General features: G+C 44.1%; 1 protein-coding gene across 3 annotated transcripts in view; it reads left to right on the top strand.

Moving 5' to 3' along the window:
- Positions 1–20,504, top strand: part of LOC128686037 (dual oxidase maturation factor 1) — a 255,893-nt gene that overhangs the window by 53,678 nt on the left and 181,711 nt on the right. For all 3 annotated transcript variants that reach the window (XM_070083436.1, XM_070083434.1, XM_070083435.1), the window contains exon 2: positions 11,359–11,577. In XM_070083436.1, coding sequence (XP_069939537.1) covers positions 11,389–11,577 — 189 coding nt within the window. In that variant the 5' untranslated portion in view covers positions 11,359–11,388. The remainder of the gene's footprint in view (positions 1–11,358; positions 11,578–20,504) is intronic.

Here is a 20,504-nt window from a genome sequence, read left to right as displayed (position 1 = left end):
TGGTGGTTGTAATGGTGTGGTTGTGGTGGTGGTGGTTGTAGTGGTTGTGGTGGTGGTGGTTGTAGTGGTGGTGGTGGTGGTTGTAGTGGTGTGGTTGTGGTGGTGGTGGTTGCAGTGGTTGTGGTGGTGGTGGTTGTAGTGGTTGTGGTGGTGGTGGTTGTAGTGGTTTTGGTGGTGGTGGTTGTAGTGGTTGTGGTGGTGGTGGTTGTAGTGGTTGTGGTGGTGGTGGTTGTAGTGGTTGTTGTGGTGGTGGTTGTAGTGGTTGTGGTTGTGGTGGTTGTAGTGGTTGTTGTGGTGGTGGTTGTAGTGGTTGTGGTTGTGGTGGTTGTAGTGGTTGTTTTGGTGGTGGTTGTGGTAGTGGTTTTGACGTGATGGTTGTGTGGTTGTGTCGTTGTAGTGATGTGGTGGTGGTTTAGTGGTGGTGGTGTGGTTGTGGTGGTATGGTTGTGGCATGGTGGTGGTGGTGTGTTTGTGGTGGTATGGTTGTGGCATGGTGGTGGTGGTGTGGTTGTGGTGGTGGTTTAGTGGTGGTGGTGTGGTTGTGGTGGTATGGTTGTGGCATGGTGGTGGTGGTGTGGTTGTGGTGGTGGTGGTGGTGGTGGTGTGGTTGTGGTGGTATGGTTGTGGTGTGGTGGTGGTGGTGTGTTTGTGGTGGTGTGGTTGTGGTGGTGTGGTTGTGGTGTGGTGGTGGTGGTGGTGTGGTGGTGGTGGTGTGGTTGTGGTGGTGTGGTTGTGGTGTGGTGGTGGTGGTGGTGTGGTTGTGGTGGTGTGGTTGTGGTGGTGTGGTTGTGGTGGTATGGTTGTGGCATGGTGGTGGTGGTGTGTTTGTGGTGGTGTGGTTGTGGTGGTGTGGTTGTGGTGGTGTGGTTGTGGTGGTGGTGGTGGTGGTGATGGTGTGGTTGTGGTGGTATGGTTGTGGTGTGGTTGTGGTGGTGTGGTTGTGGTGGTGTGGTTGTGGTGGTGTGTTTGTGGTGGTGTGGTTGTGGTGGTGTGGTTGTGGTGGTGGTGGTGGTGGTGGTGTGGTTGTGGTGGTATGGTTGTGGTGTGGTTGTGGTGGTGTGGTTGTGGTGGTGTGGATGTGGTGGTGTGTTTGTGGTGGTGTGGTTGTGGTGGTGTGGTTGTGGTGGTGTGGTTGTGGTGGTGTGGTTGTGGTGGTATGGTTGTGGCATGGTGGTGGTGGTGTGGTTGTGGTGGTGTGGTTGTGGTGGTATGGTTGTGGCATGGTGGTGGTGGTGTGGTTGTGGTGGTGTGGTTGTGGTGGTGTGGTTGTGGTGGTGTGGTTGTGGTGGTATGGTTGTGGTGGTATGGTTGTGGTGTGGTTGTGGTGGTGTGGTTGTGGTGGTGTGGTTGTGGTGGTGTGGTTGTGGTGGTATGGTTGTGGCATGGTGGTGGTGGTGTGGTTGTGGTGGTGTGGTTGTGGTGGTGTGGTTGTGGTGGTATGGTTGTGGCATGGTGGTGGTGGTGTGGTTGTGGTGGTGTGGTTGTGGTGGTGTGGTTGTGGTGGTATGGTTGTGGCATGGTGGTGGTGGTGTGGTTGTGGTGGTGTGGTTGTGGTGGTATGGTTGTGGCATGGTGGTGGTGGTGTGGTTGTGGTGGTGTGGTTGTGGTGGTGTGGTTGTGGTGGTGTGGTTGTGGTGGTATGGTTGTGGTGGTATGGTTGTGGTGTGGTTGTGGTGGTGTGGTTGTGGTGGTGTGGTTGTGGTGGTATGGTTGTGGCATGGTGGTGGTGGTGTGGTTGTGGTGGTGTGGTTGTGGTGGTGTGGTTGTGGTGGTATGGTTGTGGCATGGTGGTGGTGGTGTGGTTGTGGTGGTGTGGTTGAGGTGGTATGGTTGTGGCATGGTGGTGGTGGTGTGGTTGTGGTGGTGTGGTTGTGGTGGTGTGGTTGTGGTGGTGTGGTTGTGGTGGTATGGTTGTGGTGGTATGGTTGTGGTGTGGTTGTGGTGGTGTGGTTGTGGTGGTGTGGTTGTGGTGGTATGGTTGTGGCATGATGGTGGTGGTGTGGTTGTGGTGGTGTGGTTGTGGTGGTGTGGTTGTGGTGGTATGGTTGTGGCATGGTGGTGGTGGTGTGGTTGTGGTGGTGTGGTTGTGGTGGTGTGGTTGTGGTGGTATGGTTGTGGCATGGTGGTGGTGGTGTGGTTGTGGTGGTGTGGTTGTGGTGGTGTGGTTTACTAAACAAAAGTTAGAGATAAGATAGGTCCACTTAACAACAACTCCTGGCATCTTACTTACAATGAGAAACAACAACTCGTGGCATCTTACTTACAATGAGAAACAACAACTCGTGGCATCTTACTTACAATGAGAAACAACAACTCCTGGCATCTTACTTACAATGAGAAACAACAACTCCTGGCATCTTACTTACAATGAGAAACAACAACTCCTGGCATCTTACTTACAATGAGAAACAACAACTCCTGGCATCTTACTTACAATGAGAAACAACAACTCCTGGCATCTTACTTACAATGAGAAACAACAACTCGTGGCATCTTACTTACAATGAGAAACAACAACTCGTGGCATCTTACTTACAATGAGAAACAACAACTCCTGGCATCTTACTTACAATGAGAAACAACAACTCCTGGCATCTTACTTACAATGAGAAACAACAACTCCTGGCATCTTACTTACAATGAGAAACAACAACTCGTGGCATCTTACTTACAATGAGAAACAACAACTCCTGGCATCTTACTTACAATGAGAAACAACAACTCCTGGCATCTTACTTACAATGAGAAACAACAACTCCTGGCATCTTACTTACAATGAGAAACAACAACTCGTGGCATCTTACTTACAATGAGAAACAACAACTCCTGGCATCTTACTTACAATGAGAAACAACAACTCGTGGCATCTTACTTACAATGAGAAACAACAACTCGTGGCATCTTACTTACAATGAGAAACAACAACTCCTGGCATCTTACTTACAATGAGAATGGAATATGCTCTATTTTTAATCATTATTTTCTCTCAGTCTTCACACAGGACTCTAACAATATCCCAATAATTATTTTTTATAGCAGCCTTAAAAAGTTAAATTATGTAATATCACAGTCTAAGAACATTTGCAGAAAATAAAAAAAACATACCAAATCAAGATAGTAAAAGTGAAGAATCACCACCACCACAGTTTACAGATACTTGTGTAGACATTATCTGGAGTTTATCTGGAGAGAGTTCCGGGGGTCAACGCCCCCGCGGCCCGGTCTGTGACCAGGCCTCCTTAGGTCAGTGTCCCAGGATGCGACCCACACCAGTCGACTAACACCCAGGTACCCATTTTACTGATGGGGAACATAGATAACAGGTGGAAAGAAACACGTCCAATGTTTCTACTCTGGCTGGGAATCGAACCCAGGCCCTCACCGTGTGAAGCGAGAGCGTTAACCACCAGGCCACCAGAGCCACCAACATGGACAGAGAAGCGCCACCATGTGGTTCAGACCCAGCCATGTGGTTTCCTGTCAGAAAAAAACATGTGTCCTTTTGGTAAACTGTCACCATATGTCAAAACAAAAATGATTCCAACTCGTACCTAGAATTTCGACGCTATTATCAGTCAGGTCAGGGCAAGCTGGATATGCATAGTCGTCATATGAAGAATTTAATGTTTTACTCTATTCACAACAATGGTGAGCAGCATTTGAGAAAGTGGCTCCTGTACAGCCCATCAAAGGTGCTGTTTAATGCTTCTATTGTACTCTGATGACCAGTGTATGTGACAGGTTTTCCAGCAAGGATGGCTTTAATGATTGGAAAATGGCAGAGGAAAAAATGAAAATTCATGTAAAAAGTCAAGGTGACGGAAATTCTGTGCTCAAGTTTAATCTTGGATGTAAGGACTCCTCTCATGTTGATAGGCAGTTGGAGAAATAAGTGCATGAAAACAAGAAATACTGGTGAGAAGTATTGCGCCTTGTTGTGGCAGTGACAGTCTTATTAGCTGAGAGAGGCTTGGCATTTACGGGTAGTGAAGAGATCATGGTATCCAAGCACAATGGGAACTTTTTAGGAATCATGGAACTTATTGCACAACTTGATTCATTTCTGATGGGACACCTTAAAGAATCTGGCAATCCTGGAAGTGGTAAGCAGTCATATACATCATCAACAATCTACGAAGAAATTGCTCTGCTGATGGCGAAATATGTTAGGAATTATATTGTGACAGAGCTTAAAACTGCAAAGTACTTCTCAGTTTCAGTTGAGTCAACACCAGACCTGGCTCATGTTGACCAGCTAACAGTGATTGTGCGATATGTCGTTTCTGGAAAGCCAGTAGAAAGATTTTTAAGTTTCCTGCAGACTGGTTCTCACAAGGTTGTCTTCATCTCTGCTATAATTTCTAGAAAAAGAAGGTATTAATTTTAAAGACTGTAGAGTGCAATCCTACGACAATGCCAGTAATATGTCCGGTTACTACACAGGAACGCAGACCAGACTTAAAAATAAGAACTCAGCAGCAGTTTTTATTCCCTGTGCTGCTCACTCACTGAATCTTGTAGGACAGGCTGCTGCATCTTGCTGTGTGGAAGCTGTTAGTTATTTTGACTTTATACAAAGCTTATACACCTTTTTCTGCGTCAACATGCAGATGGGCGAATCTAATGAAGTCTTTGAAAGCAAAGAAGAGAGCACTAACTGCGAAGTCACTTTCAAGCACTCGTTGGTCAGCAAGAGCTGATGCTACTGAAGCCCTTGTAAATGGACTACTCTATTCAAAATGCCCTCAGAGATACTGAAAGTGACTTGGAGCAAACACCCGATGCAAGACATGAAGCTCGGGCACTGGGAGACACAATGGATTGTCTTAAAACTGCTCTGAAGGCTAAGATCTGGAACATAATCTTTATACGGTTCAACAGTACAAGCAAAGCTTTCCAAGGTGTTGATGTTGACCTGAAAAGGTGGTGGATTTAACTGATTCTCTGGTAAGGTTTCTGAAATAAATTCGAGATATATATGAAGAGCTGGAACTGGATGCTAGGAACATCTGTGGCAACACAGACTACAAATCAACTACAATCAGGCAAAGAAAGAAAAACAAGCAACATGATGCAAACCCAGCATCAGTCTCAGACGAAGTTGTTTTGTCTCCCAGAGAAAAATTCAGATGTGAAACTTTTAATATAATTTTAGATCAGTTGTGTGTTGCCGTACAACAACGCTGGGTAGCATACTAAGCAGTGAATGACTGGTTCAATGTAATAGTCAACTTATGCAGTCTACCTGATGCAGAGATAAAAAAAAATGAGGCTAAGGAACTTATCAGTGATTACCCTCAAGAATTCAGTTGTGTGTTTGTTGAGGAAATTGTCAAGTTTTACAACCTTTGCCAAGCTCAGGTCATGTCTCACTCCATCTCAACAGTCAGTTTTACTACATGATGAAGGCTTCCTGATACCTTTCCAGGTGTTAATGTAACCCTTAGAAAATATTTCAGCATGATGGTCACTAGTTGTTCGGGAGAAAGGTCGTTCAGTAAACTGGCACTGTTGATGTCTTCTACTGCAGTATGTAAAAAAAAAAAAAAAAAAAAAAAAACTTTGCATTGATGTCCACAATTTAAAAAAAAATAATAGAACCACAACTTCATACCTTATCTGAAAACCAGTAACTTATATCACTACTTATATCACTACTAGAAAGTCAGCTGATTCATTCAATAAATCATACTAAACTATCTGAGAATTTTTTTTTTAGAAATTGTATGATCAAATTAAAATTCAGTATTATATTAGAATTTAATAGATTAAACTGAACTATTTATGGATAAATTTTATAGAGAAATTTAATTTTTACACTTATGTTATCTTAGCCAGGCAGCATATACCTTTTATTCTTGTCGTATTTTATACATTCCATTTGAAATTATTATACAAATTTTTTTTCATCGGTACATATTTTTTTCATCGATATAAATTTCTCTTTTGATGTTGTTCTATCTCCTTTGATCCATTTTTATCCCTGCAAATGGAATGCCCCTATTTTTCTATCTTTTTTCCTAAAACTTGTATGCAAAAGATATAAACAAACATAGACTAGTAGATATTATAATGATTAAGGGGTTGCACAATGTTACTAAAGTGTCCTGGAGGTGCACCACCATAACAGAATTAATATTTGAAATGTTCTTTAAGATCCAAGGTAAATTAACGAAAATGTAAAAAAAACAGGTGAAGAAGTCTTTCTTGGCCGTTATAAGCTGAGCCTCTCCTAACAGAGTTAATTTTTACAGAGGCGGATTCAATCAATTTCTTGAAGTTCGACGGTTTTGATTTCTTCATTTCGTAAATTACATTATTTTAACTTAAATGTCTAGTTGGTTGGTCGGTCGGTCCGCCCATTAGCAAATTATTATATAAAAAACTATGTATAGATAGATACTGAAAGCGTGACACCAAAGATATAAATACACATAGTAATTATTATATAGTTCAGATGGAATATATTACAAACCGAAAATTATAGTCAAAACTGAGAACAATAAAACCAGACGTCTTCTTCGAAACCTAACATTTTTTATTCCAAAACTGCTGTTTATCATTCATTTTAGCTCATTTCTTTTTTGTAACTCAATTTAATTTCCATGTTGAGGGCCCCAAAACCTAAAGTACCCCGGCCCCCCCCCCCAGGTCTAAATCTGGCCCTGGTTGTTGGTAGCATCCTTACAAAAAGACGGTTTTGTAAGGGTTGAGCTGTGAAATAAACTGAGATAATAATGATCTACGTACAAAATGAAATTTTCACCATGATATATTCCATCCTTTTGCTGCCCGTTGCTTTTGATTCCCACATTTTCCTAGAAATGTGGCTCTTTCTTCTCAATCCATCGACCTCGGGTGACATATGTGGCATGGTGACTTATGTGCTAGAGATATTTAAATGATACAGTGACTTCTATGGCACAGTAACTTTTACGGAACAGTGAATTTTATGATACAGTAACTTCTTTGGATCACTGGTTTCTGTGGCACAATAACTTCTTTGGAACACTGGCTTCTGTGGTAAAATAACTTCTTTGGAACATTGGCTTCTGTGGTACAATAACTTCTTTGGAACACTGGCTTCTGCGGTACAGTGACTTCTTTAGACCACTGTCTTCTGTGGTACAGTGACTTCATTGGAACATTGACTTCTGTGGTACAGTGACTTCTTTGGAACACTGGTTTCTGTGATACAGTAACTTCTTTGGAACACTGGCTTCTGCGGTACAGTGACTTCTTTAGACCACTGTCTTCTGTGGTACAGTAACTTCTTTGGAACACTGTCTTCTGTGGTACAGTAACTTCTTCGGAACACGGGCTTCTGTGGTACAATGGCTTCTTTGCAACACTGGATTCTGTGGTACAGTGACTTTTTGGAACACTAGCTTCTGTGGTACAGTGATGTCTATGGCTCTGTAAATTCTATGGCACAGTGAATTCTGTGATGCAGTGGCTTCTGTGATAGAGTAACTTCTCTGGCACAGTTGTCCTTGCAGTACTTTTAGTACAGTGACTTGAGTGGAACAATGACTTACATGGCATATTGACTTATGTGGCATATTGGCTTCTGTAGCTGGCTGATGATTTTGGGAGCCAGGGAAGGCGGGGGCTAGAACCCCTGACAAGCTAGTTGAGAGCCGGTTTTATGACTGGCTTGAAAATAAGGGTGGAAGTGGGTTGAGCACTACCCATTCCTTAACATGTAAATTTGAGTTTTTTTTTCCTTTTTACAAATCACAAGTTAACTGAAATTAAGACCAACAGACTGCATTTTTGAATCTTGATTACGTCTCTGAGAAACATGTGTTTCTTCACTGATAAGTGTCTGTCATGTGCAAAGATTGTAACTGTTTACTCATTAATAAATAAATGTTGCCAAAGGCAATTTTAATTTATTTATTTCCGAACTCTTTTATATTCTAATGTACATTATATTCTAAGTTCACCATCAAAGCTTCCACCATCACCACAGGTATTAGCACCTCTACAACAACCACCATAGGTAATATCACCACTACTACCATCATCACCACTACTATCAATACTGCTCTACTTAACGGCTACCATATTATTTTTAACTTGTGAATATAACTTGTATATAATGCCACTTCTGCTAACCATAACCACCACAACTAGCATCTCTACTGCTACCTCTCCCATACCAGTGCTACCACAACTAGTATCTCTAATGCTGCCTCTCCGATACCAGTGCTACCACAACTAGCATCTCTACTGCTACCTCTCCCATACCAGTGCTACCACAACTAGCATCTCTACTGCTACCTCTCCCATACCAGTGCTACCACAACTAGCATCTCTACTGCTACCTCTCCCATACCAGTGCTACCACAACTAGCATCTCTACTGCTACCTCTCCCATACCAGTGCTACCACAACTAGCATCTCTACTGCTACCTCTCCCATACCAGTGCTACCACAACTAGCATCTCTAATGCTACCTCTCCCATACCAGTGCTACCACAACTAGCATCTCTACTGCTACCTCTCCCATACCAGTGCTACCACAACTAGCATCTCTATTGCTACCTCTCCCATACCAGTGCTACCACAACTAGCATCTCTACTGCTACCTCTCCCATACCAGTGCTACCACAACTAGCATCTCTACTGCTGCCTCTCCCATACCAGTGCTACCACAACTAGCATCTCTACTGCTGCCTCTCCCATACCAGTGCTACCACAAATAGCATCTCTACTGCTGCCTCTCCCATACCAGTGCTACCACAACTAGCATCTCTACTGCTGCCTCTCCCATACCAGTGCTACCACAACTAGCATCTCTACTGCTGCCTCTCCCATACCAGTGCTACCACAACTAGCATCTCTACTGCTACCTCTCCCATACCAGTGCTACCACAACTAGCATCTCTACTGCTACCTCTCCCATACCAGTGCTACCACAACTAGCATCTCTACTGCTACCTCTCCCATACCAGTGCTACCACAACTAGCATCTCTACTGCTACCTCTCCCATACCAGTGCTACCACAACTAGCATCTCTACTGCTACCTCTCCCATACCAGTGCTACCACAACTAGCATCTCTACTGCTGCCTCTCCCATACCAGTGCTACCACAACTAGCATCTCTACTGCTGCCTCTCCCATACCAGTGCTACCACAACTAACATCTCTACTGCTGCCTCTCCCATACCAGTGCTACCACAACTAGCATCTCTACTGCTGCCTCTCCCATACCAGTGCTACCACAACTAGCATCTCTACTGCTGCCTCTCCCATACCAGTGCTACCACAACTAGCATCTCTACTGCTGCCTCTCCCATACCAGTGCTACCACAACTAGCATCTCTACTGCTGCCTCTCCCATACCAGTGCTACCACAACTAGCATCTCTACTGCTGCCTCTCCCATACCAGTGCTACCACAACTAGCATCTCTACTGCTGCCTCTCCCATACCAGTGCTACCACAACTAACATCTCTACTGCTACCTCTCCCATACCAGTGCTACCACAACTAGCATCTCTACTGCTACCTCTCCCATACCAGTGCTACCACAACTAGCATCTCTACTGCTACCTCTCCCATACCAGTGCTACCACAACTAGCATCTCTACTGCTACCTCTCCCATACCAGTGCTACCACAACTAGCATCTCTACTGCTACCTCTCCCATACCAGTGCTACCACAACTAGCATCTCTACTGCTGCCTCTCCCATACCAGTGCTACCACAACTAGCATCTCTACTGCTGCCTCTCCCATACCAGTGCTACCACAACTAACATCTCTACTGCTGCCTCTCCCATACCAGTGCTACCACAACTAGCATCTCTACTGCTGCCTCTCCCATACCAGTGCTACCACAACTAGCATCTCTACTGCTGCCTCTCCCATACCAGTGCTACCACAACTAGCATCTCTACTGCTGCCTCTCCCATACCAGTGCTACCACAACTAGCATCTCTACTGCTGCCTCTCCCATACCAGTGCTACCACAACTAGCATCTCTACTGCTGCCTCTCCCATACCAGTGCTACCACAACTAGCATCTCTACTGCTGCCTCTCCCATACCAGTGCTACCACAACTAACATCTCTACTGCTACCTCTCCCATACCAGTGCTACCACAACTAACATCTCTACTGCTGCCTCTCCCATACCAGTGCTACCACAACTAGCATCTCTACTGCTGCCTCTCCCATACCAGTGCTACCACAACTAGCATCTCTACTGCTGCCTCTCCCATACCAGTGCTACCACAACTAGCATCTCTACTGCTGCCTCTCCCATACCAGTGCTACCACAACTAGCATCTCTACTGCTGCCTCTCCCATACCAGTGCTACCACAACTAGCATCTCTACTGCTGCCTCTCCCATACCAGTGCTACCACAACTAGCATCTCTACTGCTGCCTCTCCCATACCAGTGCTACCACAACTAGCATCTCTACTGCTGCCTCTCCCATACCAGTGCTACCACAACTAGCATCTCTACTGCTGCCTCTCCCATACCAGTGCTACCACAACTAGCATCTCTACTGCTGCCTCTCCCATACCAGTGCTACCACAACTAGCATCTCTACTGCTGCCTCTCCCATACCAGTGCTACCACAACTAGCATCTCTACTGCTACCTCTCCCATACCAGTGCTACCACAACTAGCATCTCTACTGCTACCTCTCCCATACCAGTGCTACCACAACTAGCATCTCTACTGCTACCTCTCCCATACCAGTGCTACCACAACTAGCATCTCTACTGCTACCTCTCCCATACCAGTGCTACCACATCCAGCATCTCTACTGCTACCTCTCCCATACCAGTGCTACCACAACTAGCATCTCTACTGCTACCTCTCCCATACCAGTGCTACCATAACTAGCATCTCTACTGCTACCTCTCCCATACCAGTGCTACCACAACTAGCATCTCTACTGCTACCTCTCCCATACCAGTGCTACCATAACTAGCATCTCTACTGCTACCTCTCCCATACCAGTGCTACCACAACTAGCATCTCTACTATTACTATTTCACCATTACCAGTGCTACCACTGACAACTCTGCTATTGCTGCTCGTATATAAAAAAAAACTATTAACTTCACCAGTTTCCAAATGTTGTTCAAGTGTCTTTTCTTCAATATGAAGATCTTCACCGATAAAAATGTTTCCTCCCCACCATTACTGACCTTTACACTAACATCATCACTATTCCTACTACCATCTTTACCAAAATCAACATTGCTGCAACCACCACTATTGTTCCCTGCACGACGCATCACTGCAACCACCATGAACATCCCTTATTTCTGCTATCACTACTACTACTACCCCACTGTAACCTCCACTATAACCACCACTAATACCTCCAGAGTGACCAGAGGGCCCCCGTAGCCGTCACAATGAGTGTGGAAACAACAAGTCCGGGATGGTTCGACGCCTTCCGCTGGCGACCGTTCCCAACGCTGTATACTGAGCTGAAGACACCAGTGACCGAAGATATCTTATACGTGGGCTGGCTGGTGGCGTTCCTCATAGTCTTCATCCCCTTTGTTTTCTTCATCATCCCTACCATCGGTGGGGGCAAGCATGTGAGTTGAGAACTTTTCGTCAAATACTACACATATAACCCACACATACAGGAGATGGAAGTAACCGCAATACGGATGGGATTAGAACTCATGGCAAGTAAGTCGCAAATCTCCAGGACAGTGTATAAACCACTGTAAAAGAGCTTATGACGACATTTCAGTCCGACAAGGACCATGAATGCTTACTAGTTTGTGGTCGAAATAGGACAGACACGTCGTTGTTCGAATCACGGTACTGTGTATTTTTTTTTTATCTACAGTGACAGAACATTGGCCTGGCAATAATAATTGTAATAATAATAATAATATTAATAATAATAATAATAATTAGATAATTTGATTTTCATTTGTTAATAGAATTATGCAATAACATGAAAGTATATAACATGCACAGTAATTCGGGTAATTAGGATTATTAAAGAGTTGGTCACCTAGGACTGTTAGAGCACTGGTCTTCTACTTTTAAGATTATTATAGATTTTAGCATTTATATTTGAAATTTCTTAGTTATAGGAATTTTAGGGCACTGGCCTGCTAGTTTTAGGATTGTTAGAATGCTAGCCTGCTAGTTATGGGATTTTATAGCACTTGCTAACAGTTTTCTGATTTTTACGTATATCTACTAATTTTAGGAGTATTAAAACACTGTCCAGCTATTTTTAAGATTGTTAAAGTATGATACTAGTTTTACGATTGTGAGAGCAGTATCCGGCTAGTTTCAGGACTGCTAGAGCCCAGGCCTTCTAGTTTCAAAATTGCTAGAGCATTGGTCTCCTAGATTTGGGATTGGTAAAGCACTGGCTTTCTAGTTTTATGAATGTTAGAGCATTACCCTCCTAGTTTTAGAATTTTTTTAAAGCACTTTTTTAGACAGCCTGTACTGTCTGCACAGACAGCCCATGCTGTCTGCCAGCTTAGTTCATATTTCGCGCCACTAAGGTGCTGCCCTCTGGGCCTGCCCAGGTCTGTGGGACGCTGGGCCCACACTCTCTCACTCTCACAGCGGCCTAGCAGCAAGACAGAAGGCCTATTAACTCTCTCCCTCGTGGGATGGCCCTTCCCGGGCCATGGGCACAACACACAAGCCTGTGTACCCACCACTACATTTGAAATAAAGTCAAGAAACCTCCGAAGACGTGTCACTTCACGCACCCGCTACCAGCATTACCCAATAATTTGTTTCACATTTTCTTCCTAGTTTTAGGATTGAACACAAGTCTGCTCTTTCAGGGTTAATCACTAGTTTTCTAATTTCAATATTAAAACACTAGCATGCTAGTGTTAACCCTACATGGCGCGCGGATAGGAAAATAATCCGAAAAATATGAAAAATAAGTTTTGCTTACAGAAAACTAGTGTAAGAATCTGGCAACATTTTGGCGAAAATCCCATTTTAATGCTCCGTTTCTAAAGCAAATTATAACTATTTAAAACGCATTACCTTACGTCACGCAACGTAAAAAAAAATCGTGTCCGTGCAAGATTTTTTTTTTCTTCTTAATTTTTGGTCTCTGGTGGCTCTCGCTTCACACGGTGAGGATCTGGGTTCAATTCTCAGCTTGTTTCTTTACACCTGTTGTCTGTATTCACCCATCAATGAAATGGGTACCTGGGTGTTAGTCGATTAGTGTGGGTCGCATCTTGGGACATAGACCTAATTTGCCTGAAATGCTCAGCATAACAAGCGGCTTTCTATGTAGTAGTATGTCAGTGATGTCAGCTATGGTCTGTATACCTTGTACATGTACTTGTAGTAAATAAAGATATTCCAATACATTATATTTACCACAATATCATTTACGGTGTGGGAAGGTTTATTGCTGAGGCGGGAGGAGCCAAGATGCTGCCCTGGACGCGAATGGTTGGACAGCATGGAGATTCGTCTGTAAAAACTTGCATTTGTGGTCACAGAGGTGCCTGTGCTAACTTTCCTATGGTGTAGAAATATACCTAGTTGGATGAATCTTATTGTGGCTAGCTGGTCTAGTGGCTAACGCGACGGGCTGGAGTTTTGAGACTCTATGACCGCGGGTTCAATCCCGGCCGGGGGTATGGTTGGACAGCAGTTTGGGACTCACCAACAAATGTCTTTATATTGACGCTATTATTACTAATACACGTTTTCTTCTTATACCATTTATTCAGTAATGATATCAGACATAAGATATATTTGATAAAAGCATAATCAAGACGGCCAAAATAATAATAAGTGTCATATACCGGAGAGTGTAGGCATCGGAGACCTTTTATCTAGCCATGTCCCTGCCTATAAATCCTCTCAAGAAAGGTTCCTTGACGCTGGCGAGGGGCACTTGATCTAGGGAATTGGATCTGTGCTCCAGTTCCCTGAATTAAGCCTGAATACCCTCCACACCCCCCATAGGCGCTGTATAATCCTACGGGTTAGGAGCTTCTCCCTTAATTATAATGATAATAACTGCCTATAAATATACGGTTTTCTCTATTGCCTCTTTGGTGTACTCCAAGAAAACGGTATTTTAACACGGGGAAACAATAAGAAATCACTAATAATGCGAAGAAAAAGCCCAAAATAGCGTGATTTTCGTGAATCTTTTGATGCAAATGAGGTGTGAGCGCATTTCTGAGGTTATCTCAAAAGTAAAATTTTGGCCTATTGCTTGAACCGTCTCCATTATTAATGATTAGATTGAAATGATTTTCACAGAGAACATACAACAAAGTGCGTTAGTATTTAGTGTGTAACAAAATTTGGAATATCTCAAATATTTTTTATTTTGTGTGGGGAGGGGGGAGAAAAGGCAGATATTTTGGTTAGTGTCAAAAGCGTATCAAATGTAATTTTTTCGGCACGATGATAAGCTATCTTACATAAAATGATTTCAGATGTTATTCGGATTAGACGTATTCTACAAGTGGGGAGTGTCCGCCGGAAGGGGATACTGCCATATGTCATAATCAGTAATTTTTTTCTCTCAGTTGTTTTTTGGCCGATCTTATTGAAACTTCCTCACATCATTCTAAATACACGCTTCTAAACGCATACCAAAAAGAAAATAATCGGAGGACAAATAACGGAGATACAAAAACATAGAAAACACGTTCCTTAATATTGTTAGAGCACTAGTCTGCTAGTTTTATATTTTGTTAGAGCACTGGTATCTAGTGTTAGCTGGCTAATCGTTGAGAGTTTTGGAAACACTAGCCTAATAGTTTTAAGAGTACTGACGTGCTAGTTTTAGGATTAAGAGCACGAGCTTGCTAGTTTTAAAATTGTTAGAGCAATATCCTGCTAGTTTTAGGATTTTTAGAGAACTGTCCTGCTAGCTTTAAGTTTATTAGAACACTGTTCTGCTAGTTTTAAGGCTATTAAAACAGTGTTCTGCTAGTTTTAAGGTTATTAGAACACTGTTTTGATAGTTGCAGGGTTATCACTGCTCTGCTAGTTTCAAGGATGCTAGTTTTAAGATTATTAGAACACTATCCTATTAGTTTACGTTTATTAGAGCACTGTTTTAATAGTTTTAAAGGTATTAGAACACTGTCATGCTAGTTTAAAGGTTCCTAATACACTGTTCTGATAGTTTTAAGGTTCCTTGTGCATTGTTCTGCTAGTTTCAGGTCAGAACAATGAACAGCTGGGTGTGGGATTCTTATTGACCTGGCCTGCTAGCTTTCAAACTGACAGAATACGAAGCTACTGAGTCTAGTACTGAGCAATGACTAGCTGGTTTTAGGATTGGCAAACACAAATGTTCCATAATGAAGAGGCGAAATTAATAACTCCCGAAACGTCGATTTGGACCATAAACAACTACAACTAGAAGTGAAGATGGCCACAATATATACAAGAGGAGACGGAGAAAGACAGGAGTGGTAGTGATAATGTTGGTGGAGGGCACAGAATAACGGCAGAAGCAGTAGTAGTAATAATAAAGATAAGAGTTGTAATACTAGTGGTGAGGTGGTAGCACTAGTAGCAGTGGTAGAAGCAATAGTGAAGTAGCAATAGTAGATTAGTAGTAGCGGTCACATCTGAACGAGAAAAAGGCAAAGACCGATGACAGAACGGAAGAAGGGTGGGAAGTGAAGAGGGTAAAATTCGTAGTACTAGTTGGTAGTGTACTGTTCCAGTCATGGTATTGTGACTTGTGTACAGTCGTCTCATATTGTCAGAATAAAGTTCATTTTTATTTGTTTACCATAATGAAAGCCAGTGTGGGGTTATTTAGCTACGCACGGTCTGGTGCAGGCTTGATCCTCCGTCACCACAACCAAAGATATAAATGCCTGCGATTTGTACTCACGAATTTATTTACATCACTAGACGTCATTTAGCACACTTAGGCAGCTTTCCTCTCCCGATTCATGGACTGCTTGTGTTGCTTAATCTTTCTGGTAACACTAATATATAAGCTGAGTGAAGAACTAAATCAGTGGTGTGTGTGTGTGTGTGTGTGTGTGTGTGTGTGTGTGTTTGTGTGTGGGTGTGGGTACTCACCTAGTTGTACTCACCTAGTTGAGGTTGCAGGGGTCGATTCAAAGCTCCTGGCCCCGCCTCTTAACTGATCGCTACTAGGTCACTCTCCCTGAACCATGAGCTTTATCATACCTCTGCTTAAAGCTATGTATGGATCCTGCCTCCACTACATCGCTTCCCAAACTATTCCACTTCTTGACTACTCTGTGGCTGAAGAAATACTTCCTAACGTCCCTGTGATTCATCTGTGTCTTCAACTTCCAACTGTGTCCCCTTGTTACTGTGTCCAATCTCTGGAACATCCTGTCTTTGTCCACCTTGTCAATTCCTCTCAGTATTTTGTATGTCGTTATCATGTACCCCCTATCTCTCCTGTCCTCCAGTGTCGTCAGGTTGATGTCCCTTAACCTCTCCTCGTAGGACATACCCCTTAGCTCTGGGACTAGTCTTGTTGCAAACCTTTGCACTTTCTCTAGTTTCTTTTCGTGCTTGTTTAGGTATGGGTTCCAAACTAGTGCATCATACTCCAATATGGGCCTAACGTACACTGTGTACAGGGTCCTGAATGATTCCTTATTAAGATGTCGGAATGCTGTTCTGAGGTTTGCTAGGCGCCCATATGCTGCAGCAGTTATTTGGTTGATGTGCGCTTCAGGAGATGTGCCTGGTGTTATACTTACCCCAAGATCTTTTTTTTTTGAGTGAGGTTTGTAGTCTCTGGCCCCCAAGATTGCAATCCGTCTGCGGTCTTCTTTGCCCTTCCCCAATCTTCATGACTTTGCACTTGGTGGGATTGAACTCCAGGAGCCTATTGCTGGACCAAGTCTGCAGCCTGTCCAGATCCCTTTGTAGTTCTGCCTGGTCTTCGACCGAATGAATTCTTCTCATCAACTTCACGTCATCTGCAAACAGGGACACCTCGGAGTCTATTCCTTCCGTCATGTCGTTCACAAATAGTAGAAACAGCACTGGTCCTAGGAGTGACCCCTGTGGGACCCCGCTGGTCACAGGTGCCCACTCTGACACCTCGCCACGTACCATGATTCGCTGCTGTCTTCTTGACAAGTATTCCCTGATCCATTGTAATGCCTTCCCTGTTATCCCTGCTTGGTCCTCCAGTTTTTGCACTAATCTCTTGTGTGGAACTGGGTCGAACGCCTTCTTGCAGTCCAAGAAAATGCAATCCACCCACCCTTCTCTCTCTTGTCTTACTGCTCTCACCATGTCATAGAACTCCAGTAGGTTTGTGACACAGGATTTCCCATCCCTGAAACCATGTTGGCTGTTGTTGATGAGATCATTCCTTTCTAGGTGTTCCACCACTCTTCTACTGATAATCTTCTCCATGACTATGCATACTATACATGTCAGTGACACTGGTCTGTATTTTAGTGCTTCATGTCTGTCTCCTTTTTTCAAGATTGGGACTACATTTGCTGTCTTCCATGCCTCAGACAATCTCCCTGTTTCGATAGATGTATTGAATACTGTTGTTAGGGGTACACATAGCGCATCTGCTCCCTCTCTGAGGACCCATGGAGAGATGTTATCCGGCCCCATTGCCTTTGAGGCATCTTGCTCACTCAGAAGCCTCTTCACTTCTTCCTCGGTTGTGTGTACTGTGTCCAGCACTTGGTGGTGTGCCCCACCTTTCCGTCTTTCTGGAGCCCCTTCTGTCTTGAAGAGTTCCTCACGTACTTCACGGTCATTTCTTGTTGTCTCTCCTCCTTCCTTCCTTAGCCTGATTACCTGGTCCTTGACTGTTGTTTTCCTCCTGATGTGGCTGTATAACAGTTTTGGGTCAGATTTGGCTTTCGCTGCTATGTCGTTTTCATATTGTCGCTGGGCCTCCCTTCTTATTTGTGCATATTCGTTTCTGGCTCTACGACTGCTCTCCTTATTCTCCTGGGTCCTTTGCCTTTTATATTTCTTCCATTCCCTAGCACAATTGGTTTTTGCCTCCCTGCACCTTTGGGTGAACCATGGGCTCATCCTGGCTTTTTCATTATTCCTGTTACCCTTGGGTACAAACCTCTCCACAGCCTCCTTGCACATGTTGCTACATATTACATTATCTCATTAACTGGCTTCCCTGCCGGTTCTCTGTCCCACTGAACCCCGTTCAGGAAGTCCTTCATTCCCGTGTAGTCCCCTTGCTTGTAGTTTGGCTTCATTCATCCTGGCCTTCCTGCTTACCCCTCCAATTATAGCTCTACTGTGTATTCGAAGCTTAAAACCACATGATCGCTGGCCCTAAGGGGTCTTTCATATGTGATCTCCTCAATATCTGCACTACTCAATGTGAATACTAAGTCCAATCTTGCTGGTTCATCCTCTCCTCTCTCTCTTGTAGTGTCCCTTACGTGTTGGTACATGAAATTTTCCAGTACCACCTCCATCATCTTAGATCTCAATGTATCTTGGCCTCCATGTGGCTCCAAGTTCTCCCAATCGATCTCCTTGTGGTTAAAGTCACCCATGATCATGAGCTTTGCCCTGCATGCATGAGCTCTTCTGGCCACTGTAGCCAGTGTGTCAACCAACGCCCTATTGCTCTCATCATACTCTTGCATTGGCCTCCTGCTGTTCTGTGGTGGGTTATACATCACTGCAATTACCACCTTGGGACCTCCAGAGTGAAGCGTTCCCGCTATGTAATCACTTGCTTTTCCGCTGTCTCCTCTCTCCAGCTCATCAAAATTCCATCGGTTTTAAATCAGCAATGCCACTCCTCCAGCCCCCTGTTCCCTCTGTCTTTCCTCAGGATCTGGTATCCCGTTGGAAAGATGGCATCTGTTATCATACCTGTAAGCTTGGTTTCTGTGAGAGCTATGATGTCCCGTGATGCCCCTTTGACTCTTTCGTGCCACTCCTCCCACTTATTTGTTATTCCATCAGTGTTTGTGTACTATACCTTTAGTTTCCTTTCCAGCACTGTGGTTTGGGGTTCTGTGAGGGTGGGAGACCTGGTAGCATACTGTGGGATTCTATAGCTGGGTGTTGGGTGGAAGCTGTGAGTATGGCTTGTAGTTTGTGTTGGGATGGTGTGATAGGTTGTGGGGTTCTGAGGATAGTTGCATGTGTGCTTGCCCTTGCTGCTCTGTTCTGCTCTGACTGACCTCTGCTGGTTCCATCCTTTTCTCCTTTCCTAGCTCCTTTTGCCTTTTTGTCCTCTCCCTCAGCTGTTGTCGTTCTGTTTTTGTTCTGTCTCTGTCTAGGAACACCCTCTTTTAGTCTTCCGAGTATTTCAACCTTGGTTTCTCTTTTAGGATCCTGTTCTGCACTGTTTCTGTCCTGAGAATCAGCTTGATTGGTCGTTTTCTCCTCTTGAAGTACCCCTTCCCCTATTCTCTGAAAATTTACAATCTCATCCATGTCTTCTTCACCTATTTCCGTGATGATTTTCTCAATCTCCTTTCTTCCTGCCGTCTTTCAGTGTGTGTCCTTTCCTCTCTCTCTCCTGAAGCCCATGGATAAACACTGATTTTGCCCTTTCCTCTTCCCATTGCCTATCCTTTTGTGACTCTGGATCCTGTCTGTATGTGGTCATTTTCTCCCTTGATTTTTCCAGTGGCTCTTGGTAGCATGGTTGTGCCTCTGCATTCAACCTATCACCCTCTCTATCTGCACCCAGCTGCTCTTCCCTTTCACTCCTTAGCCTTTCTTGATAGGCTGATCTGACCTTAGCATAATTCATATCTCCTTCCTTCCTGTTCGGCCTATCAGCTTCATATGCTGTGTTTTCTCTGGTCACTGCCCCTGTAACTTGCTTCAGCCTGTTTACCTCAACTTCTATGACAATTATCCTGGCTACTGCAGTTTCGACTTGTGCCTCCCAATTCTTCGTCTCCTTCTCCAACCTCTTTTCCAATTTCACAGAGAGCTCTTTCTCCATTTTTTCAAAAAGCTCTCCTAATTTTCTCTCCCACTCTTGTTCCATCTATTTCCACTGCTCCTCCATCCAATCCTCCCTACCAGAACCATTCTCATCTGATCCCTGGCTCCTGCGAGTCCCCACTATTTTTTTTTCATTTTCTTGAGAGAGAGAGAGAGAGACAGAGAGAAGGGAAAGGTAGAAGGAGAGAAGGGGAGAGTGAGAAGGGAAAAGGGAGAGAGAGAGGGGAAAAGAGAGAGAAAGGAAAGGTAGAAGGAGAGAGGGGGAGAGTGAGAAGGGAAAAGGGGGAAGAGAGAGAGAGAGAGAGAGAGAGAGAGAGAGAGAGAGAGAGAGAGAGAGAGAGAGAGAGAGAGAGAGAGAGAGAGAGAGAGAGAGAGAGAGAAAGAGAGAGAGAGAGAAAGGGAAAGGCAGAAGAAGAGATAGAGGGGGAGAGTGAGAAGGGAAAAGGGGAGAGAGAGAGGGGGAAAGAGAACAGAAAGGTAGAAGGAGAAAGCAGGAGAGTGAGAAGGGAAAAAGGGGAAGAGAGTGAGAGAGAGAGAGAGAGAGAGAGAAGGCAAAGTGAGGGGAGAAAGA

Source organism: Cherax quadricarinatus, chromosome 9 (assembly GCF_038502225.1).
Source record: "Cherax quadricarinatus isolate ZL_2023a chromosome 9, ASM3850222v1, whole genome shotgun sequence".
Classification (NCBI taxonomy): domain Eukaryota; kingdom Metazoa; phylum Arthropoda; class Malacostraca; order Decapoda; family Parastacidae; genus Cherax; species Cherax quadricarinatus.
Note: the sequence above shows the minus strand (reverse complement) of the source record. Positions and strands in the feature narration are given on the sequence as shown.